The sequence below is a fragment of the Cetorhinus maximus genome, chromosome 1 (genome assembly GCF_964194155.1).
Source record: "Cetorhinus maximus chromosome 1, sCetMax3.hap1.1, whole genome shotgun sequence".
Taxonomy (NCBI): Eukaryota; Metazoa; Chordata; class Chondrichthyes; order Lamniformes; family Cetorhinidae; genus Cetorhinus; species Cetorhinus maximus.
In genome coordinates, this window is record NC_135879.1 from 131,143,579 (window position 1) to 131,165,488 (window position 21,910).

Consider the following 21,910-nt stretch of genomic DNA (forward strand, 5'->3'; position numbering starts at 1 on the left):
AGGTAATTGATTGGTTAGTGAATATTTGACTAATTTATCTTGTAAAACTCACATCATTTAGCAGTAATTGTAAAGTTTTATTAATAGTAGTAGTAAGATTTCCTAGTAATAGTAAAGCTCATTGGGAGTAGCAGGGTTTAATTATAAATTGAAATAAAAAGTTAAATAAAGGTGGCAGGACAAGTGATGTGTTGTGACTGCAAAATGTGAGTGTTCTTGGACTTCATTGTGATCCATAGCAAATATGGCTGTCCTAAGTAGCTTGAGGAGTTTCCACTCAAGCTGGAGGCCAAGTTGCAGATACTGCAATGTATGAGGGAGGGGGAAAGTTAACTGGACACTTTGCTCCAGGAGGCGGTCACACCCCTTAGGTTAGGGTCTTCTGATTTGGTCTGTCGTCAGGGACAGGAGGGTGCGAATGCGAGTGAGGCAGGTAAGGGGATCGAGAAGGTACAAGTGGAGGAACCTCGGTCCTGGTTATTGTCCAACAGGTTTGAGGTTCTAGCAGGGGTTGCAGGATGAATGAGCGAACTGACCACTGTTCCATGGTACAGGAAACCATTCATATGTGTGGGGGGGGGGGGGGGGGGGTGAGGGGAGTTAATAGGAAAGCAGTGGTAGTATGTGACAGCATAGTCAGGGGGGTTGACAGTGAGTTTTCTGCAATCAAGAACGTGAGCCACTGGATGTGGGGACCAAATGTAATATTTGGTTTTGATTTTACTGTAATATTTCCAAGTTTGCGGATGACACAAAACTAGGTGGGAACGAGAGTTGCGATGAGGATGCAAAGAGGTTTCAAGAGGATTTCGACAGGCTAAGTGAGTGGGCAAGAACATGGCAGATAGAATATTATCTGGAAAAATGCGAAGTTATCCACTTTGGTAGGAAAAACAGAAATGCAGAGTGTTTTTAAATGGTGAGATTGAAAGTGTTGATGTCCAAAGGAACCTGGGTGTTCTTGTTCATGAGTCATTGAAAGCTATGATGCAGGTGCAGCAAGCAATTTGGAAGGCAAATATTATGTTGTCCTTTTTTGCAAGGGAATTGGAGTAAAGGAGTAAAGATGTTTTGCTGCAATCATATGGAGCCTTTGGTGAGACCACACCCGGAGTATTGTGTACAATCTTGGTCTTACCCAAGAAAAGATCTACTTGCTACGGTGGGAATGCAACAAAGGTTCATTAGGCTGATTTTTGGGATGACAGAATTGACCTATGAGGAGAGATTGAGCAGGCTGGGCCGACTTTCTCTAGAGTTTAGAACAATGAGAGGTGATTCTCATTGAAACATACAAAATTCAGTACAGGGTTCGATAAGGTAGATGCAGGGGGGATGCTTCCGCTGGCTGGGGTGCCTAGACCAGGGGACTCAGTCTCAGAATAAGAAGTAGGCCATTTAGGGCTAAGATGTGGAAGGGTGGTAAATCTTTGGAATTCTTACCCCAGAAGGCTCAGTCATTGATTATGCTCAAGACAGAGCTCGATAGATTTCTAGATAGTAAAGCCATCTAGGGATGTGGGGATAGTGTGGGAAAATGGCATTGAGGTATAAGATCAGCCATGATCCAATTGAATGGCAGAGCAGGCTTGAGGGACCTACTCATGCTCCTATTTCCATTGTTCCTATGTTCCATTGCCCTGACCTCTGCCTTTGCTGATATGCCTGAATCCAATGCATCAAATACAAAATTGATTTAGAAACCCCTCCATTGGCCTCTCAATAAACTCCGCTACTTAACTACCTCTCTTTCGCCTTAAATAGCCTCTTTAAAGTCCATTTTGCTATGTCTTCGCACTCATTTCAATCCTTCTCAATATCTGATTCTGTTCCCATGAGCTGGATTTTACATTGCTCCACTGGTGGGTTTGAAGGCGGCGGGGGAAGTACCTAAAATCCCGCACCTGGCCTTCCTGCCACCTACCCATTCACACCTGACCTGTGAAATTTTACAGGGGCTGGGGGAGTTGTCAGGGAGCCTGCCACTTGGGCCTATTGGGACCCTTAAGTGGCCAATTAATGGCTTCATTCCACCCCTGCCACTATTTTACAGGGCGGGAGAGAGGGAGGCCCGGCAACTTTAGCTGGTATTGGGAAATGGTGAGGGGTCATCCTTTGCCAGCCTCCTGGGCACATCGGAGGTAATCCCCATCCACTCATGTCAACCCCCTTAACCCTCCCTTCCCCGACCTCTTGAACCCAGCCCCACAAACTCTTTGCCAAGAACCCTGAGCCAGGGCTTACTTGGGCTCTTTGACATGGTGGGACTTCCCGTAGCCCCAGCAGCAGCCACCACTCCAAGTTGGAGCCGCTGGAGCTACAGTGGTGCCAGCCAGGCAATTGACCTGCAGTTCTCTACGCCGGGTGGAAGTTTCACCTTAAAGCAACTAATGCTGCTGCCAATGTTAAATTTTTGCATGGCAGCACTCAGGATTGGGGGCAGGCTCCCACACTTGCCTCTGCATGCTGATTTTAAAGATGGGGGTGTGGAGACCGCAGCACCATATAAAATTCAGCCCCATGAAATACCTTGGGGGTGTGTGCCACATCATGGCACTATCTAAATGTAACTTGTTGCTGCTCAAGCAGAGAGGGTAAGTGATTCAATGTAGTGTTAGCAATTGCTAAAAAAATCTGAACAATGAAGAGTCAATCTGGGGAAATAATTAAATAAAATACAGAAAAAAAGTACTCGTGAAAGAAAAGGTTTCAATAAACCCATCAGCTACATGGAAGGGGTTGTTGACAGTGCTATCAAGCAGCACTGACTCAGCAATAACCTGCTCACTGATGCTCAGTTTGGACTGTGCCAGGGCCACTCAGCTCCTGGCCTCATTATAGCCTGAGTCCAAACATGGACAAAAGAGTTGAACTCAAGGGGTGAGGTGAGATTGGCTGCCCTCGACACCAAGGGAGCATTTGACCGGGTGTGCCATCAAGGACCCCTAGCAAAACTGGAATCAATGGGAATCAGGGGGTAAACTCTCCACTGGTTGGAGTCAGATTTGGCACAAAGAAAGATGGTTGTGGTTGTTGTAAGTCTGTCATTTCAGTCCCAGGACATCATTGCACGAGTTCCTCAGGGTAGTGTCCTAGGCCCAACCATCTTCAGCTGCTTCATCAGTGACCTTCTCTCCATCCTAAGGTCAGAAGTGGGGATGTTCGCTGATGATTGCACAATGTTCAGCACTATTCACAGCTCCTCAGTACTGAAGCAGCCCACGCCTGTATGCAGCAAGATCTGGACAATATTCAGGCTTGGGCTGAAGTGGCAAGTAACATTCACGCCACACAAGTGTCAGGCAATGATCATCTCCAACAAGAGAGAATCCAAACATCTCCCCATGACACTCAATGTCATTACCATTGCTGGATCCCCCACTAACACCACTCTGGGGGTTACCATTGACCAGAAAAGGAACTGGACCAGCCATATAAATACTGTGGCTACAAGACCAGGTCAAAGGCTGGAAATTTTGCAGAGAGTAACTCATCTCCTGACTACCCAAAGCCTGTCCCCACCATCTACAAAGCACAAGTCAGGAGTATGATGGAACTTCACTTGCCTGGCTGAGTGCAGCTCCAACAACACTCAAGAAGCTCGACACTAACCAGGGCAAACCAGCCTGTCTGATTGGCACCCCACCCACCACATTCAACATCCATTCCTTCCACCACCAATGCTGTGGCAGCAGTGTAAACCATCTATAAGATGCACTGCAGCAACTCACCAAGGCTCCTTCAACAGCACATTTCAACCCACGACCTCTACCACCAAGAAGGACAAGGGCAACAAATACATGGGAACCTCACCACCTGCAAGTTCGCCTCCAAGTCTCACATTATCCTGACTTGGGGCTATATTGCAGTTCCTTCACTGTCACTGGGTTAAATTCCTGGAATTGCCTCTAACAGCAATGTGGGCGTGCCTACACCACATGTACTGCAGCAGTTCAAAGAGGCAGCTCACCACCACCTTCTCAAGGGCATTCAGGGATAGTCAATAAAAATGCTGGCCTAGCCAGCAATGCCCTCATCCCATGAAAGGAGGAAAGGTCTGCTAATCCAGACATAAGTAATTATTTTTAATCTATGCAAGCAATTTGAGGAGTTGGATGGAAAAAAAAAAGTGAACATGAAGAAGACTAAGCCCCAAGGCTTAGATGGCCCTTAGGATAAAGTGCTGAGCTAAGAAACATTGACCAAATAACACTGTACAACAATCCAGGTCTTGTTTCAGTCATATCATCAATTACAATATTTTTATATAACAACCCTTTTTCTAAATTTTATACATTTTGAAATCAACCATGATCTCAGATCTGTTGCACAGTTTTTATTTTGCAATTCAAAATGTGCAACTCAACCTACTTGTCATCAATGCTGTTCTGATAATAGATATGCAGGAGTTTGTCCTTGATCCAGTTCACTTTTTGAGCAGCCTCTTTCCCAGCCTCAGCATGAAGACAGTACTTTTTGTATAGCTGGGCCAAGCCCATCATTGCTTCTTTCCGTACTCGCCACTTAAAAATACAAAAGATAAATGAAAGCCATCAGTCGGATAAAATATTAAATATTTCTGTTATGACTTTTTCTCCTCTAATTTATGCCAACTTTATCCTCACTGTTGACTCCGCTGGAAATGTGACTCTGCCAAGTCTCTGGTGCCATTCTATTGACAGCGAGAAAATGTATGATAGCAGCCTGGTGAAGGCTCTCCTGCTACCCTTTCATACCTATGCAGAATGGCTGAAGTTGGTAGGAACAGAACAAATAAGCCTATCTAACTTCTCTATGGAGGTAAATCTGTGGTACATACACACAGTCTGACCAAGTTCTACTGTTGTAACCTAACCGCTACAGAGATTAACTAGTTGCCCAAAAGAAAGGACTATTGTTTGTTTTTGACACTGGCATTGCAACATCATTTAGTAGACTTGTGCTCTCTTCTTCCTGCACGCAGGCTTGGCATCAATATAACTCAGTTCCTTTGAGAAAGGTAGCAGCACAATCAGAATTACATTCAATTAAATGTTAAGTACCATATCAGAGAGGAGGAGAGAATAAACGGCAGTTCAATTACACTTAATGAAATGGGAAGACCATTCTGCAGGTTAGACAACAGAGCATTTTCCTCATTTTTTGACTAGTGTAACAAGGTAATACTTTACTGTGGTTGTACTGGGGCAAAGTGAGATTGCTTAATAATTTCCATTCCCTAGCACCAACATCCTCATTTGTTGAGCCTATGCGTGCAAACTGAAGGCAAATTTATACAGAAAAGATGGTAAGCTGTAGAACTCACCTCTAGTACTAGCAACAAAATACTTGTCTTAAGCTATTATAATGCTTTAATATATGTGAGCAGTGCTGCCCTGTGGTTGCTTTGAGACAGACTGGAGATGCTTTCTGGGTTTTATGTAACGTCTCAAAAATCACAACAACAAAGATCCTTTGTACCTTAATCGAGGAGCTAGTCACTGCATGAACAGAATAAGGCTTTTCAACCAGCTGAGATATTTCATTAAATGTTTGGTTAAACTAAATATTAAATGAAACTGCAGATCATAACATATTCTTCAAAATAGAAATCTCACCAGAAAGCATATATTGAACCAGTTTAAGATTACACAAACTCAAGTTAAAATGGCTTCAACCTACTGAAAAGTAATTGACTCAATCCACATATTCAGACGTCCTGGTGTCGTACCTACTTGATGCCTACTGATTGTTCTCTACAGAAGCTTCACCATAGGTGGTAATAGTTGCAACAAGAATTTTTGCTAAACTTATCAGTCCCCAAGAGCAAAAATATCAAATAAAAAGGCACTGGATTATGCCACCAGAAAGGTTAAATCCCAAATCCTACAACCAACAATTGGTTTCAGCACTTAACACTATAATAGCATAGAGAATATAAAACACTGGAGGATAAGGATTTAAAATGGAAGTAGTGCAAAGAGGACCCATTTGGAAAGACTGAACCATAGCAAGAAGTCAGTTATATTACATTATATTACAAGTTGCCCAATGATCAAAAAGGAGACTGCATGAAATATTAGACAAATTGAAAATGAGGATATTGACAATTAATTTGAGATTTTAATTATCCAAAACAAAAAGGAACGCAATGTTTGTTTTGAGAAAGGGGTGCTTTTGTCATGCATTCAGAGCTGTTTTCTCAATCAATATATTGCTTTTCCTAAATTACAACAGCGACTACACTTCATTGGCCAAAGAACATTTTACGATGTCCTGAGATCACGAAAGGCAATATTAATACAACACTTTTTCTTTTTACTGCAACAAGGGAGGATGAATTACTTGACCTGGTTCAAGTAATAACATGGGTGAAACAGGTGACAATCGGGAAGCAATGACTACAAAATAATTAGCTTCAATATAAAAATCGAAAAATGAAAACTAAGTCAAGGATACTCAATTGGGAAAACAACACGATACCTTGCCCACATAGCTAGACACACACTTGTGATAATAGGCCCAGCCAAGATGGATTTTCTTTATCAACCTGAGAGGGCAGTCAGAGTCCCAACTTAAGGATCTTATTTGAAGCTGGGAACTGGTCACCGGAAAAAGAAAATGGAAAGTCGTCCTTGATACGGCCATCAGTCTGCTGAAGCTAACAACTTATCTAGAGTACCCACATTCAAAAACCGAGAGTCAAAGCCAATGACTGTGGCATAGCAAAACTTCTACTTTCATGGGATGTGGGCATCACTGGCAAGGTCAGCATTTGTTGCCCATCCCTAGTTGCCCTTGAGCTGAATGGCTTACTGGGTTATTTCAGCTATGCAAAATTACACGACAAAAAAATTAACCATTAATTTACCACTATCTGTTCTTCATAAATAACTATCCATTCATTTTTACTCAATGATTGAATTAGTGAGAAGGAATTAAAGTTGTGACAAATTGGAACTGCATTTCAGTCATTGAACAGAATGAAACCGCTGTGATGCTTCATACGAACTAAAGAATTAAGAGGAGTAGGCCATTCGGCCCCTCAAGCCTGCTCCATCATTTAATAAGATCATGGCTGATCTGGCTGTAAACTCAACTCCACATTCTCACCTACCCCCCCCACCCCCGGTAATCTTCCACCCCCTTGCTTATCAAGAATCTACCTACCTCTGCCTTGAAAATATTTCAAAGACTCTGCTTCCACTCCCTTTTGAGGAAGAGAGTTCCAAAGACTCTCAACACTGAGAAAAAACTTTTTCCTCATCTCTGTCTTAAATGGGCAATCCCTTATTTTTAAACACTGACCCCGAGTTCTAGATTCTCCCACTGGGGAAACATCCTCTTCACATCCACTTTGTCAAGGCCCCTCTTATGTTTCAACCAAGTTGTTTCTTGCTCTTCTAAACTCCAAATGGATACAAGTCCAGTCTGTCCAACCTTTCCTCATAAGGCAACCCGCCTATTCCAGGTATTAGTCCAGTAAACCTTCTCTGAATTGCTTCCAATGTGTTTATATCCTTCCTTAAATAAATAGACCAATACTGTACACAATACTCCAGATGTGGTCTCACCAATGCCCTATATAACTGAAGCGTAACCTCCCTACTTTTGTATTCAACTCCCCTCACAACAAACATAACATTCCATTAGCTTTCCTAATTACTTGCTGTAGATGCACACTAACTTTTTGTGATTGATGCGCTAGGCCACCCAGATTCCTCTGCATCTCAGAGCTCTGCAATCTCTCACCATTTAGATAATACGCTTTTTATTTTTCCTGCCCAAATGGGTAATTTCACATTTCCCACATTATACTCCATTTGCCAGATCTTTGCACGCTCACTTAACCTTTCTATATCCCTTTGTAGCCTCTACGTCCTCTTCATATCTTACTTTCCTACCTATCTTTGTGTCTTAAGCAAATTTAGCAACCATACCTTTGGTCCCTTCATCCAAGTCATATATATAAATTGTAAAAAGTTGAGGCCACAGCACTGATCCCTGTGGCATACCATTCGTTACACCTTCCTCTGTCTGCTTTTTCTGAAGAGATAAAATGTATATGGCGGCAGAGGGATTGAACTTTTTTTTAAAATGTACCACAAACACACAAAGTTTGTATGAAACATAGAAACGGAATTTTAAAACATGGTGATTTTTGATCTGTTACAAATTAACAGTCCATCATCCCCACACCTTCAAATGAATTTACTTATCTGAGTTGGCAGTTTAGTTCGAGGTTTGTACATCAAAGGCTAATGCAGTTTTCATGTCCGAGATTAATCTGGTCAAGTAGGTCTGGTTTTAAGTTCACCAGTTCCAAAGTGAACATTGCGAAAAGGATAAGTTATGTTAAATTGTTAATAAAAACAGTTTGAGTAGTTAGAAAACAGCACATTATTGTGAAAGTCAATGAACAGGACAAGAGAATAGGAAAGTAGATAACAGTGAAGGGAAAACTTCAGCAACCAGCTAAGTACAGGTGAAGATTTTTATCCTGATATTTAGGTGTTTAATAGTTTTTACTTCTTATCACCATAATAGTTATTCCTGATGTTTGGCTAAATTTGTTGTAATGATTTTTATTTCAGTTTTACAGTTAATGAACAAGTAACAAGCATGCTGGCCATAGGAACAGGTGTTTCACTTTAACTCCTCAGAGATCAAAGAGTTAAGATACTTCTAAAGATATCGATTCAAAGTTTTGCAAATGAAGAGAAACTTCTAAACATTCTACAATCCCAAGCTTAATGTAATGATTTTGAGAAATCTGTGACCGATATGAATTGGTTACGGGAATAGTTATTTCAGGAGAGCAACATATTTTAACTACACGGTTATTTTCCAGTGTGGTTGCCGCTGCCGTGAATTGTCAATCACAGAAATACTGCAAAATAAAACTAACACTTCAGACTTGGCGACCACAGGGTGGCAGTGTAGCAGTTTTTCATGAATTTAGTTTTAGCACTTAAGACTTCATTTTGAAGTGAACAGTTTATTCTTGTAAAGCAAAGAAATGGAACACAGCACTTCTGCACAGATAAGTTATGTGTAACATGTTTGCAAATTCAAAATCTTACCCTTTTGTCCAGTGTTCTCTCCCTCACAAACCCAAGCAGTTGGTCATTCACTAGTGATAGATCTTTCTTTCCCGCTGTTATTATCGTAACAATGACATCATGCCGGATCGCCTCTTCTGGATCATGTGATCGGACCTTCAAGTAGTCTATTAAAAAAGGACTTATTTAAACTACAAAATTCAGGATTACTACAAACTCTTTGGGAGAGAGACATGCACTATAGTGAACAATTCTGCTGCCTGTACCTGAAGATCATAACCTTTTTCAAAATAGCTAACAAGTCAACAGAACTAGTTAGTGCTATTCTTTCAACCCCAAATGCACCACACCATGAGCCCGACTGACAATCTTAAATTGGTTGTCAGCGTAATTTCTTAGGGTAATGTCTTGACCAATCAGGGTCAAGCTGCCTGGTTCAAATTTCAAATAATGACTGGCAGTTAACTGTCAGTCACCATCAGCGGTGCATTCTCCACAGCAACGCCGCATGCCAGCCAATCAGCACTCTCTCCATATGCAATATAAATTGTTGCTTTCCCCCTCATATTGATATTCTTGCAAGTGTCCTGATGAGTGCAAGATGAAAAGCTTAGACATGTCTCTTTTTTCAGCAATAGTAGACATTCTTGTCAATCCAATTGATATATCTCATTGATGGTAATCTGGGAGTACCTCAATAACATACTCTCCAGAGAAGTGTAGATTCACTGACAGCCACTTCTGGAATTCCATGGTATTTTGCACATCCCCAGAAGTTGCTGTCAGTTTTTTTGGAGTAATGATGGTGAATGCTGATTGTTTTGCCATAGTCATCATTGCAAAACACTGACCATTACCTGCCCGCTTTTAACAGAGGAGCGCACTGCAGTAGTACAATCGGTGCTGGAATTTACTGTCTAAGAAGGGTAAAGAACATGGATGTCAATGAACCACACGATTAGCTAGTATGTTAAACTCACATGATGTACCACCTGGCACCAGACACAACGTCACACCCAGACCAGTCGACCCTGTGAAGTCGACCTCACAAACACCTGCGGATTTGTGCCAATTGTCCCACAGGCTATTCAAGCCAAGGCATCACAGTCATACTCTCAGGATCATACCTTTCATCCAATGCCCCAGACTCCTCCAACACCAACCCTGATTAGTCCTGCCCCACCAGTAAGAGACACTCATCGAGGTGGTAGGGCAGTGGTATACAGACAGGAGGGAGTGGCCCATTGAGACCAGACCACAAACTATCATTGCATCAGCTCACACATGGGCAAGGAAATCTCCTGCTGATTACCACCTACCATCATCCTTCAGTTGATAAATCAGTACCTCCTCATGGCTGAACACTATTTGGAAGAAGCACTGAGAACAGCAAGGGCACAGAATTTATTCTGGGTGGGTGAATTTAATGTCCATCACCAAGCATGGCCCAGCAGATCCTATACTGACCAAGCTGACAAGAGTCCTGAAGGACAGTATCTGTCATTCTGAGCCTGAAGTAAGTGGCGAGAGAATCAACAAACCGACTTTGCATTGTCAACACTAACCTACCTGTGGCAGGTGATTCTATCCAATATTTGTGAGAATGACCACCATACAGTCTGTGTGGAGATGAAGTCCCATCTTCACATTGAAGGTACCCTCCATCATGTTGTGTGGCACTGCCACTGTGCAAAATGGGATAGGTTTAGAACAGACTTAGCAGCTCAAAACTGAGAATCCATCAGGCACTATGGGCCATCAGCAGCAACACAATTGTATTCCACCACAATCTGTAACCTCATCGCCCAGCATATCCCTCCCTGTACCATTACCATCAAGCAAGGGGATCAACCTTGGTTCAATCAGGGGTCTAGGAGAGTATGCCAGGAGCAGCACCAGGCATACCTAAAAATGAAGTACCAACCCGGTGAAGCAAGAACACAGGGCTATATGCGTGCTAAACAGCAGAAGCACTATGCGATAGGCTTGCGATCACACAAACGAGCCACCAGAACAAAGCTTTGCATGCCCTGCCACATGCAGGTGTGAATGATGGCGCACATGAAAGAACCAACGGGAGGACGAGGCTCCACAAATATTCCTATCCTCAATGATGGGGGAGCCCAGCATGTCAGTGCAAAAGATAAGACTGAAGCATTTGCAACCATTTTCAGCAATAAGTTCCACCTGGATGATCCATTTCCACCTGAGGTCCAACATATCACAGATGCCAGACGTCAGCAAATTCAATTCACTCCATGAGATGAAGAGTCAGCTGAAGGCCCTTTGATACAGAAAACTTGTGGGCCCAACAGCATCCCAGCTATAATGTTAAAGACCTGTGCTCCTGAACTAGCTGCACCTTGGGCCAAGTTGTTCCAGTACAGCTACAACACTGGCACCTACCGAACAATGTTGGGATTTGTCCAGTTATGTCCCATTTCACAAAAAAGAGAAATCCGATGTAGCCAATTACTGCCCCATCAGTCTACTCTCAATCACCTGCAAAGTGATAGAAGGTGTCACTAACAGTGCTATCAAGCAGCACCTACTCACCAATAACCTGTTCACTGGTGCCGAGTTTGGATTTCGCCAGGTCCAGTCAGCTTCAGACTTCATTAAAGCCTCAATCCAAGCACGCAAGAGAGCTGAATTCCAGGCTTGATTGAGAGTGACTATTCTTGACATTAAGGCAGCATTTGACTAGTTGCTTCATCAATGACCTTCCCTCTGCCATTAGGTCAGGAGCAGGGATGTTTGCTGACACGTTTAGTGTTCAGTGCCATTTGCAACTCCGAAGATAACGAAACAGTCTGTATTCATATGTGGCACAACCAGGACAACACTCAAGCTTGGGCTGATAAGTGGCAAGTAAAAGGTGCACAAGTGTTAGGTGCTGTCTGAAGTCAACAAGTGAGTCTCCCTGAAATTCAACGGAATAGCAATCTTTGAATGTCTCATTAACAACATCCTGGGAGGGGGCAGTTTACTAATGACTAGAAACTTAACTGAATGAGCCACTTTGATGCCATGACTCCAAGATCAGGTCAGAGGCATGTGGAAATGTGATGCTGTGGCGATAACAGAGACCTGGCTCAAGGAAGGGCAGAACTGCGTATTAAATATTTCCAGGTACAAGGTGTTCAGAAAAGGTAGGAAAGGACAATGCTGGAGAAAAGAGGATGTCCCAGAAAATTCAAGGACAGAATCAATTTGGCTCGAGCTAAGCAACAAAAAAGGTGCAATCACATTGCTCAGTATAGTCTATAGACGGCCAATAGTGAGAAGGACGTAGAAGAACAAATCTGCAGGGAAGTTACAGAGAAATGCAAGCATTATAGAATAGTTATAATGGGTGACTTTAATTACCCGAATGTAGACTGGGACAGCGGTGGCGTAAAGGGCAGAGAGGGGCAAAAGGTCCTAGATTGTGTTCAGAAGAATTTTCTACAGCAATATGTGTCCAATCCAACAAGACGCACTGTTGGACTTGGTTCTTGGAAATGAGATGGGCCAAGTAGATCAAGTGTCAGTGGGGGAACATTTAGGAGACAGTGATCATTGTACTGTATGTTTTAGGATGATGATAGAAAAGGACGATAGGCAATTCAGAGTAAGAATAATTAACTGGATAAGAACCGACATCAATGGGGCAAGAACGGAACTGGGCCAGATAGACTGGAATGAAAGTTTCGCAGGAAAAACCGTAGCTGAACAATAGGCTACCTTCAAAAAAGAATTGGTTCGGGCACAGTCAAGATATATTCCATGAAAAGTGGAAGGTAGAGTTCCCTGGATAAAAAAGATAAAATTAAGATAAAGAAGAAAAAGTGCGCTTATGACAGATGCCAGGTAGAAAATACAACTGAGAACCAAGAGGAATACAGAAGGTTCAGAGGGGAAGTGAAAAAACATGTTAGAGAAGCAAAGAGGGATTATGAGAAAAGACTGGCAGTCAACATAAAGGGGAATCCCAAAGTCTTCCACAGGCATATAAATGGTAAAAAGGTGGTAAGGAGAAGGAGTAGGGCCAATTAGGGACCTCAAAGGGAATTTACACATGGACAAAGGGGCCAGGGCTGAGGTGTTAAATGAATACTTTGCATCTGTCTTTACCAAGGAGGTAGATGCTACCCAGGCCATGGTGACAGATGAGGAAACTCTGTTACTGGAAGGGTTCAAAATTGAAAAGGAGGAAGTGTTGAATAGGCTGTTGGTACTTAAAGTTGACAAGGCACCAGGGCCGGATGAGATGCATCCAAGGATACTGAAGGAAGTGAGAGTAGAAATTGCAGGGGCACTGGCCATAATCTTTCAGTCTTCCCTAGACTCAGGGCTGGAGCCAGAGTACTGGAGAATTGAAAACATTACACCCTTGTTCAAGAAAGGTTGTAAGGATAAGCTCAGCGACTACAGACTAGTCAGGCTAACTTCAGTGGTGGGCAAGATTCTAGAAACAATTATTCAGGATAGAATTAGTAGTCACATGGAAAAATATGGGTTGATAAGGAAGACCCAGCATGGATTTCTAGAGGGGAAATCGTGTTTAATTAACTTGTTTTGAAGAGGTAACAGAAAAGGTCGATGAGGGTAATGCTGTTGATGTGGTGTACATGGACTTTCAAAAGGCATTTGATACAGTGCCTCAACAGACTTGAGAGAAAAGTTATTGCTCATGGAATAAAAGGGACAGTCGCAACGTGGATACAAAATTGGCCGAAAAATAGGAAGCAGAGAGTAATGGGCAATGGAGGAAGGTTTGTAGTGGAGTTCCCTAGGGGTTAGTGTTGGGAAACTTGCTTTTCCTGATATATATTAATGATCTAGATCTTGGTGTGCAGGAGACAATTTCAAATTTTGTGGAAGATATGAAGCTTGGGAGTGTTGTGAATGGCGAGGAGGGCAGTGTGGAACTTCAAGAGGACATAGACAAGTTGATGGAATGTGCAGATAGGTAGCAGGTGAAGTTCAATGCAAAGTGTGAGGTGATGCATTTTGGTAGGAAGAACATTTACATATAAAATAAGAGGTGAAATCTTGAAGGGGGTGCAGGAGCAGAAAGACCTGGGTGTATATGTGCATAGATCATTGAAGGCGGCAGGTCAGGTGGAGAGAGCTGTTAATAAAGCATATAGTATCCTCGGCTTTATCAATAGGGGCAGTGTACAAGAGCAGGGAGGTTATGCTTAATTTACATAAGACACTCGTTACACCTCAGCTGGAGTAGTGTGTACAGTTCTAGGCGCCACACTACAGGAAGAATGTGAACACATTGGAGAGTGCAGAAGAGGTTTACAAGAATGGTTCCAGGGATGAAAAACTTCAGCTACGAGGACAGATTGGAGAGGTTGGGACCGTTCTCCTTGGAAAGGCAGCAGCTAAGAGGAGATTTGATAGAGGTGTTCAAAATCATGAGGGGGCTAGACAGAATAGATAGGGAGAAACTGTTCCGCTCGTAAAAGGATCAAGAATGAGAGGGCACAGATTTAAAGTGATTTGCAAAAGAAGCAAATATGACGTGAGAAAAAACTTTTTCACACAACAAGTGGTTCAGGTCTGGAATGCACTGCTTGGAAGTGTGGTGGAAGCAGGTTCAATCAAAGTATTCAAGAGGGCATTAGATGACTATCTGAATATAAACAATGTGCAGGGGTATGGGGAAAAGGCAGGGCAATGGCACTAGATCGTAAAGCTCATTTGGAAGGCCGGTGCAGACACAATGGGCCGAATGGCCTCCTTCTGTGCCGTTAAAATTCCGTGACTCTGAGGCTGTATGTTCTGTGCTAAGTCACTGACCTCTTGACTCCGCAAAGTATTTCCATCATCTAAAAGGCATAAATAGCAACATGATGGAATACTCTCCACTTGTCTGAATGAGTGCAGCTCCAATAACACTCAAGAAGCTCAAAATCATCCTGGGCAAAGAAGCCCGGTAATTGGCACCCCATCTGCCACCAATATGGTTTGTACCACCTACAAGGTGTACTACAGCAACTCACCAAGGCTTCTTCAGTAGCATCTCCAAAACCCGTGACCTCTATCACCTAAAAGAGCAGATGCATGGGAACACCACTACCTACAAGTTTCTCTCCAAGCCATGACAAACCATCCAATGCACCATCCTGATAGGTAAATATATCACTGTTCCTTCATTGTCGCTGTGTCAAAATCCTGGAACTCCAAACCGAATGGCACTGTGGGTGTAACAGCACCAGATGTGCTTCCAGCGGCTTAAGGGGGGCGGCTCACCAACACATTCTCATGGACAATTAGGGATAGGCAATAAATTCTGGCTTTTGCAACTATGAACATATTCCTAAATTTTTTTTTTTTCCAATGTAACTGTAGCATCACACATTTCAAGCCTTTTGTTACAATCTAAGCCCTTCCTCATCGAGAATTTTATGAACAATTGTTGGGGTGCAGCAGTGTTCTGGTAAAGACGCTGGTCTAGTAATGCAGAGGCCAGGCGAATGCTTTGGGACAGAGGTTCAAATTCCAACATGGCAGCTGGTGGAACGTGAATTCAACTGATAAATCTGGAATTTTAAAAGCAGCTAGTCACAGTTATAGTGACTATGAAGCCATTATCCATTGTTGTTTAAAACCGATCTGGTTCACAGTTGTCCTTTGGGAAGGAAATGCGCTGTCCTCGCCTGGTCTGCCAGGCCCACACGCAACTCCATACCTACAGCAATACGGCTGAATCTTAGATGCCCTCTGAAATGGCCTAGCAAGTCAGTCAGTTGTATCAAACCGCTACAAAGTCTAAAAAAAGGAATAAAACTGGGAAGAAAGCATCAATCTCAGCACCAGAAACGAAAACGGCACTCCTAGCCCTGTTGACCCTGCGAAGTCCTCCTTACTAACATCTGGGGGCTTGTGCCAAAATTGGGAGGGCTGTCCCACAGACCACCCAAGCAACATAGTCATTCTCAGCGAATCATACCTTACAGAAAATATGGAGTGTGCGTGTAAAAATGGTAATACAGTAATCGTGGGGATTTCAATCTACATAAAGACTGAGTAAGCCTAATCAGTACTAATGTGGAGGACGAATTCTTGGAATGTATGCAAGATCATTTTCTAGTGCAATACGTTGAGGAACCAACTAGGGAATGGGCTTTTTTAGATCTAGTATTGTGCAATGAAGAAGGGTTAATTGATAATCTTGTTGTGTGGCTAAAATATGACAGAATTTTACATTAAGTTTGAAATTCAGAGACCAGGGTCTTAAATCTAAAAGAAAGGAAACTATGAAGGTCTGGGGTAAGAAAGTGGCTACGGTGGATTAGGGAACAATGTTAAAAGGTATGCCGGTAGACAAGCAATGGCTAACTTTTAAAGAACTAATACATAGCTTACAACAAAACTACATTCCTTTAATGCACAAAAGCCCAGCAAGGAAAGTTCCAACCATGGCGAACGAAAGAAATCAAGATCAAAGGAAGAAGCATATAAAGTTGCCATAAAAAAGGTGAGCCTAAGAATTGGGAGCATTTAGAATTCTGCAAGGGAGAACCAAGAAAAAGATTAAGGAAGGGAAAATAGAACATGAGTGTAAACAAGTGAGAAACATAAAAACGGTTTATAAAAACTTCCATATGTATGTAAAAAGGAAAAGATAAAGCAAAAACAAATGTGGGGCCATTACAAGTGGAGTCAGGAGAATTTATAATGGGGAGTAAGGAAATGGTAGAGAAATTAAATACTTTGTGTCTGTCTTCACAGAGGAAAATACTAAAAACCTCCACTAAATAATGAGGAAATCAAGGGACTCGTGTATACGAGGAACAGCAAGGTATTAATATTAATAAAAAAATAGTACCAAAGAAATTAATGGGACTTAAAGTAGATAAATCCCCTGCACCTGATGATCTACACATCCCAGAGCACTGAAAGAGGTGGCTGCAGAAATAGTAGATGCATTGGTGGTCATCTTTCAAAATTCTATAGGTTCTAAAACAGTTCCTGCAGATTGGAAAGTTGGAAACGTAACCCCAGTATTTAAGAAGGGAAGGAGGGAGAAAATGCAGAACTACAGACCTGTTAGCCTGACATCAGTAGTAGGGAAAATGCTAGCAACTGTAATAAAGGATGTGATAATAGGACATTTAAAAAAATAATGGTAGGATTGGTAGAACCAACATGGATTTATGAAAGGGAAGTCATACTTGACAAACCTGTTGAAGTTTTTTGAGCATGTAACTAGCAGAATAGATAAGGGAGAACTGGTGAATGTGGTATATTTAGATTTTCAGAAAGCTTTTGATAAGGTCCCACACAGAAGGTTAGTAAACAAAATTAGAGCACATGGGATTGGGGGTAATATATTGGCACAGATTGAGAATTGGTTAGCAGGCAGGAAAGAGAGTAGGAATAAATGGGTCATTTTCAGGTTGACAGTCTTTGACTAGTTGGGTACCAAAAGGATCAGTGCTTGGGCCCCAGCTATTTAGAATCTATATTAATGATTTGGATGTGGGGATTAATGGTAATATTCCAAATTTGCAGATGACAAAACCAAGTGGAAGTGTGAGTTGTGTGGAGGATGCAAAGACACGTCAAGGGTTTTGGAGAGGCTAAATGAGTGGGCAAAAATTTGGCAGATGGAATATAATGTGGAGAAATGAGGTATTTCTTAAATGGAGAGGGGCTGGGAAGTGTTGAACTTAAAAGGGACTTGGGTGCCCTTGTTCATGAGTCACTGAAAGCTAACATGAATTTCCAGCAAGCAATTAAGGCAGCAAAGGGTATGTTGGCCTTTGTCATAACAGGATCTGAGTATAGGAGTAAAGATGTCTTACTGCAATTATAGAGAGCCTTGGTGAGACAGCATCTGGAGTAGTGAGTGCAGTTCTCGTCTCCCTACCTAAGGAAAGATATACCTGCCATAGAGGGAGTGCAACGAAGGTTCACTAAATTAATTCCAGCAATGGAGGGATTGTCCAATGAGGAAGGGTTAATTAGACTGGGCCTTTATTCTCTGGAATTTAGAAGAATGAGAAGTGATCTCATTCAAACATATAAAATGTTTACAGGGCACAACAGGGTAGATGCAGGAAGAATGTTTCCCTTTGTGTGGCGGGGGGGGGGTCGATAGTTGTCTAGAACAAGGGGTGGGGGGAGACAGTCTCAGAGTAAGGGGCAGGCCATTTAGGACTGTGATGAGGAATTTCTAAACTCAAAGGGTGGTCAGTCTTTGAAATTCTCTGCCTCGGAGGGCTGTGGATGCTCAATCGTTGAGAAAGTTCAAGATCGAGACCGATAGATTTCTACATACTTCAAACATCAAGGGGTGCAGGAATAGTGTGGGAAAATGGTGTTGAGGTAGATCAGCCATGATATCACTGAATGGTGGAGAGGGCTCGAAAGGCTGAATGGCCTATTCCTGCTCCTATTTCTTATGTTCTAATGTTCCCTGGTTATGTCCTGTCCCACCAACAGGACAGATCTACAACCGATGGTGGCACAGTGGTATATAGTCGGGAAGGAGTAGCTGTCAGAGACCTCAGCATTAGACCCATGATGTCTCATGGCATCAGGTCAAACGTGGGTAAGAAAACCTCCTGCTAGTTACCACCTATTGACCCCCTCAGCTGATGAATCAGTACTCCTCCAAGTTGAACGCCACTTGGAAGAAGCACTGAGTGTGGCAAGGGCGCAGAATATACTCTGGGTGGGGACTTCAATGCCCATCACCAATAATGGCTCCGAGCACCACTACTGACTGAGCTGACGAGTCCTATAGGACATAGATGGTAGACTGGGTCTGTGGCAGGTGGTGAGGGAGCCAACAAGAGGGAAAACCTAATTGACCTCTTCCTCACCAATCCACATGTTGCAGATGCGTCTGCCCATGACATTATTGGTAGGAGTGGCCACCACTCAGTATTTGCAGACACAAAGTCCTGTCTTCTCATTGAGGATACCCCTCCATTGTTGTGTGGCACTACCACCATAGGAAATGGGATAGATTTCGAACAGATCTAGCAACTCAATACTGGGCAGCCATGAGGCACAGTAGGCCATCAGCAGCAACAAAATTGTATACAACTACAATCTGTAATCTCATAGCCAGACATATCCCCATTCTACCATTATCACCAAGTCAGGGGGTCAACCTTGGTTTAATGAAGAGTGGCAGGTTGGCATGCCAGGAGCAGAACCAGGCATAACTGAAAATGAGATGAAGCTACAACACAGGACTACTTGCATGCCAAACAGCAAAAGCAGCATGCTAAAGACATAGCTAAGTGACCCCACAATCAATGGATTAGATCTAAGCTCTGCAGTCCTACCACATGCAGGCATGAATGGTGGTGGACAATTAAACAGCTAACTGGTGGAGCAGGCTCCACAAATATCCCTATCCTCAAAGATGGGGGCTCCAACAACACTCAAGAAGCTCGACATCATCCAGCACAAAGCAGCCCACTTGATTGGCAGCTCATCCATCACTTTCAACATTTACTCCATTGTTGTGTGGCACTACCACCATAGGAAATGGGATAGATTTCGAACAAATCTAGCAACTCAATACTGGGCAGCCATGAGGCACAGTAGGCCATCAGCAGCAACAAAATTGTATACAACTACAATCTGTAATCTCATAGCCAGACATATCCCCATTCTACCATTATCACCAAGTCAGGGGGTCAACCTTGGTTTAATGAAGAGTGGCAGGTTGGCATGCCAGGAGCAGAACCAGGCATAACTGAAAATGAGATGAAGCTACAACACAGGACTACTTGCATGCCAAACAGCAAAAGCAGCATGCTAAAGACATAGCTAAGTGACCCCACAATCAATGGATTAGATCTAAGCTCTGCAGTCCTACCACATGCAGGCATGAATGGTGGTGGACAATTAAACAGCTAACTGGTGGAGCAGGCTCCACAAATATCCCTATCCTCAAAGATGGGGAGCCCAGCACACCAGTACAAAAGAGAAGGCTAAAGCATTTGCATCCAACTTCAGCCAGAAGTGCCAAGTTGATGATCCAACTCCACCTCCTCCTGAGGTCTCCAAATCACAGATGCCAGTCTTCAGCCAATTCAATTTATTCCACGTGATATCAACAAACCCATTGGACACTGCAACGGTTATGGGCCCTGACAACATTCCAGCAACAGTACTGAAGGCTTGTGCTCCAGAACTAGCTGTGCCCCTAGTCAAGCTGTTCCAGTACAGCTACAACATTGGCAACCACCCGGCAATGTGGAAAATTGCCCGAGTATGTCCTGTACACAAAAAGCAGGATAAATCCAACTTGGCCAATTACCATCCCATCAGTCTACTCTCGATCATGAGTAAAGTGATAGAGGGGGTCGTTGACAGTACTATCAAGTGGCACTTATTCAGAAGCGAACTGTTCAGTGACATTCAGTTTGGGTTCTGCCAGGGCCACCTCTGCCCCTGACCTCATTACAATCTTGGTCCAAATGTGACAAAAGGGCTTAACTCAAGAGGTGAGGTGAGAGCGTTTGGCTTCAACATCAAGGCAGCATTTGATCGAGTATGGCATCAAGGAGCCCTAGCAAAATTTAAGTCAAAGGGACTTCTCAACTTCTCGATACCAAAGCAGTCCATGTCCATATGCAGCAAGGCCTGGACAACATTCAGGCTTGGGTTGATGAGTGGCAAGTCACAATTGCACCACACAAGTGCCAGACAATGATCATCTCCAACAAGAGAGAATCCAACCATATTCCCGTGACATTCAATGGGGCATTGCCATCGCTGAATCTCTCACTGACAACATCCTGCAGGTTACCATTGACAAGAAAATGAACTGGACCAGCCACATAAATACTGTGACTACAAGAGCAGAGCAGAGGCTGGGAATTCTGTAGCAAGTAACCCACCTCCCGATTACCCAAAGCCTGCCCACCATCTGCAAGGCACAAGTCAGGAGTGCGATGGAATACTATCCACTTCCCTGGATGATTGCGGCTCCAACAACACTCAAGAAGCTTGACATCATCCAGCACAAGGCAGCCCACTTGATTGGCAGCTCATCCATCACTTTCAACATTTACTCCCTCCACCACCGACACACAGTAGCAGCAGTTTGTACCATCTACAATACGCACTGCACAGGGAGGGTGCAGGATAAGATATGGGTGGCAGAATTTTGGATGAGCACCTCCATAAAAGGGAGAAATGGTGATAAACGATTAACAAAAAAATGCCTTGTTGAACCAGTAAATATACATTCCTGCTACTGGCTGCCAACAGTATCTCAATTTAAACTCACCAATACTCCAACAATAGCACTTTCCAAACATGTGACCTCCAGCATCAAGGAGGACAAGGACAACAGATGAATGGGAACACCACCACCTGCAAATTCCCCTTCAAGCCACACACCATCCTGACTTAGAAATATATCGCCGTTCCTTCATTGTTGCTAGTTCAAAATCCTGGAACTCCCTTCCTAACAGCACTGTGGGTGTATCTGCATGAATTGCAGCAGCTCAAGAATGTGGCTCACCACCACCTTCTCAAGGGCAATTAAGGATGGGCAATAAATGGTGGCCTAGCCAGCAATGGCACATCCTGTAAAAGAATAAAAAACTCTAATCCTGTTACTTGATATTTGCAGAAATGCCTTAAAAACTATAAACTCAAAAACTTTTCACCAATTTTCTTAACAGGTCTGCATTTCTGTCAACCATCACAAAGAAGCATCTCATGCGTACTGCAAAATCCAACACAGCAAATGACAATTCAGAAGTCAAATATCAGTAATGAATTTAAGCTGATTGCACAAATTGACATGTAGCAGGTTAAAAGTAAAATCAATTTTGACCGAGGCATTTAATAACTCAGTAGGCTGTTAAACTTCCAAGTCTCAAGAATCACCA

At 43.0% G+C, this 21,910-nt stretch overlaps 1 protein-coding gene and 1 long non-coding RNA gene across 7 annotated transcripts in view; one reads left to right on the forward strand and one right to left on the reverse strand.

Annotated features, from left to right (window-relative positions):
* Nucleotides 1-21,910, forward strand: part of LOC144683608 (uncharacterized) — a 559,012-nt gene that overhangs the window by 284,062 nt on the left and 253,040 nt on the right. The window lies entirely within an intron of this gene.
* Nucleotides 1-21,910, reverse strand: part of pds5a (PDS5 cohesin associated factor A) — a 244,986-nt gene that overhangs the window by 103,671 nt on the left and 119,405 nt on the right. For all 6 annotated transcript variants that reach the window (XM_078546583.1, XM_078546588.1, XM_078546568.1 and 3 more), the window contains 2 exons: nt 9,063-9,208; nt 4,372-4,523 (listed from right to left, as the gene is read on the reverse strand). In XM_078546583.1, the coding sequence (XP_078402709.1) occupies nt 4,372-4,523; nt 9,063-9,208 (298 nt within the window). The remainder of the gene's footprint in view (nt 1-4,371; nt 4,524-9,062; nt 9,209-21,910) is intronic.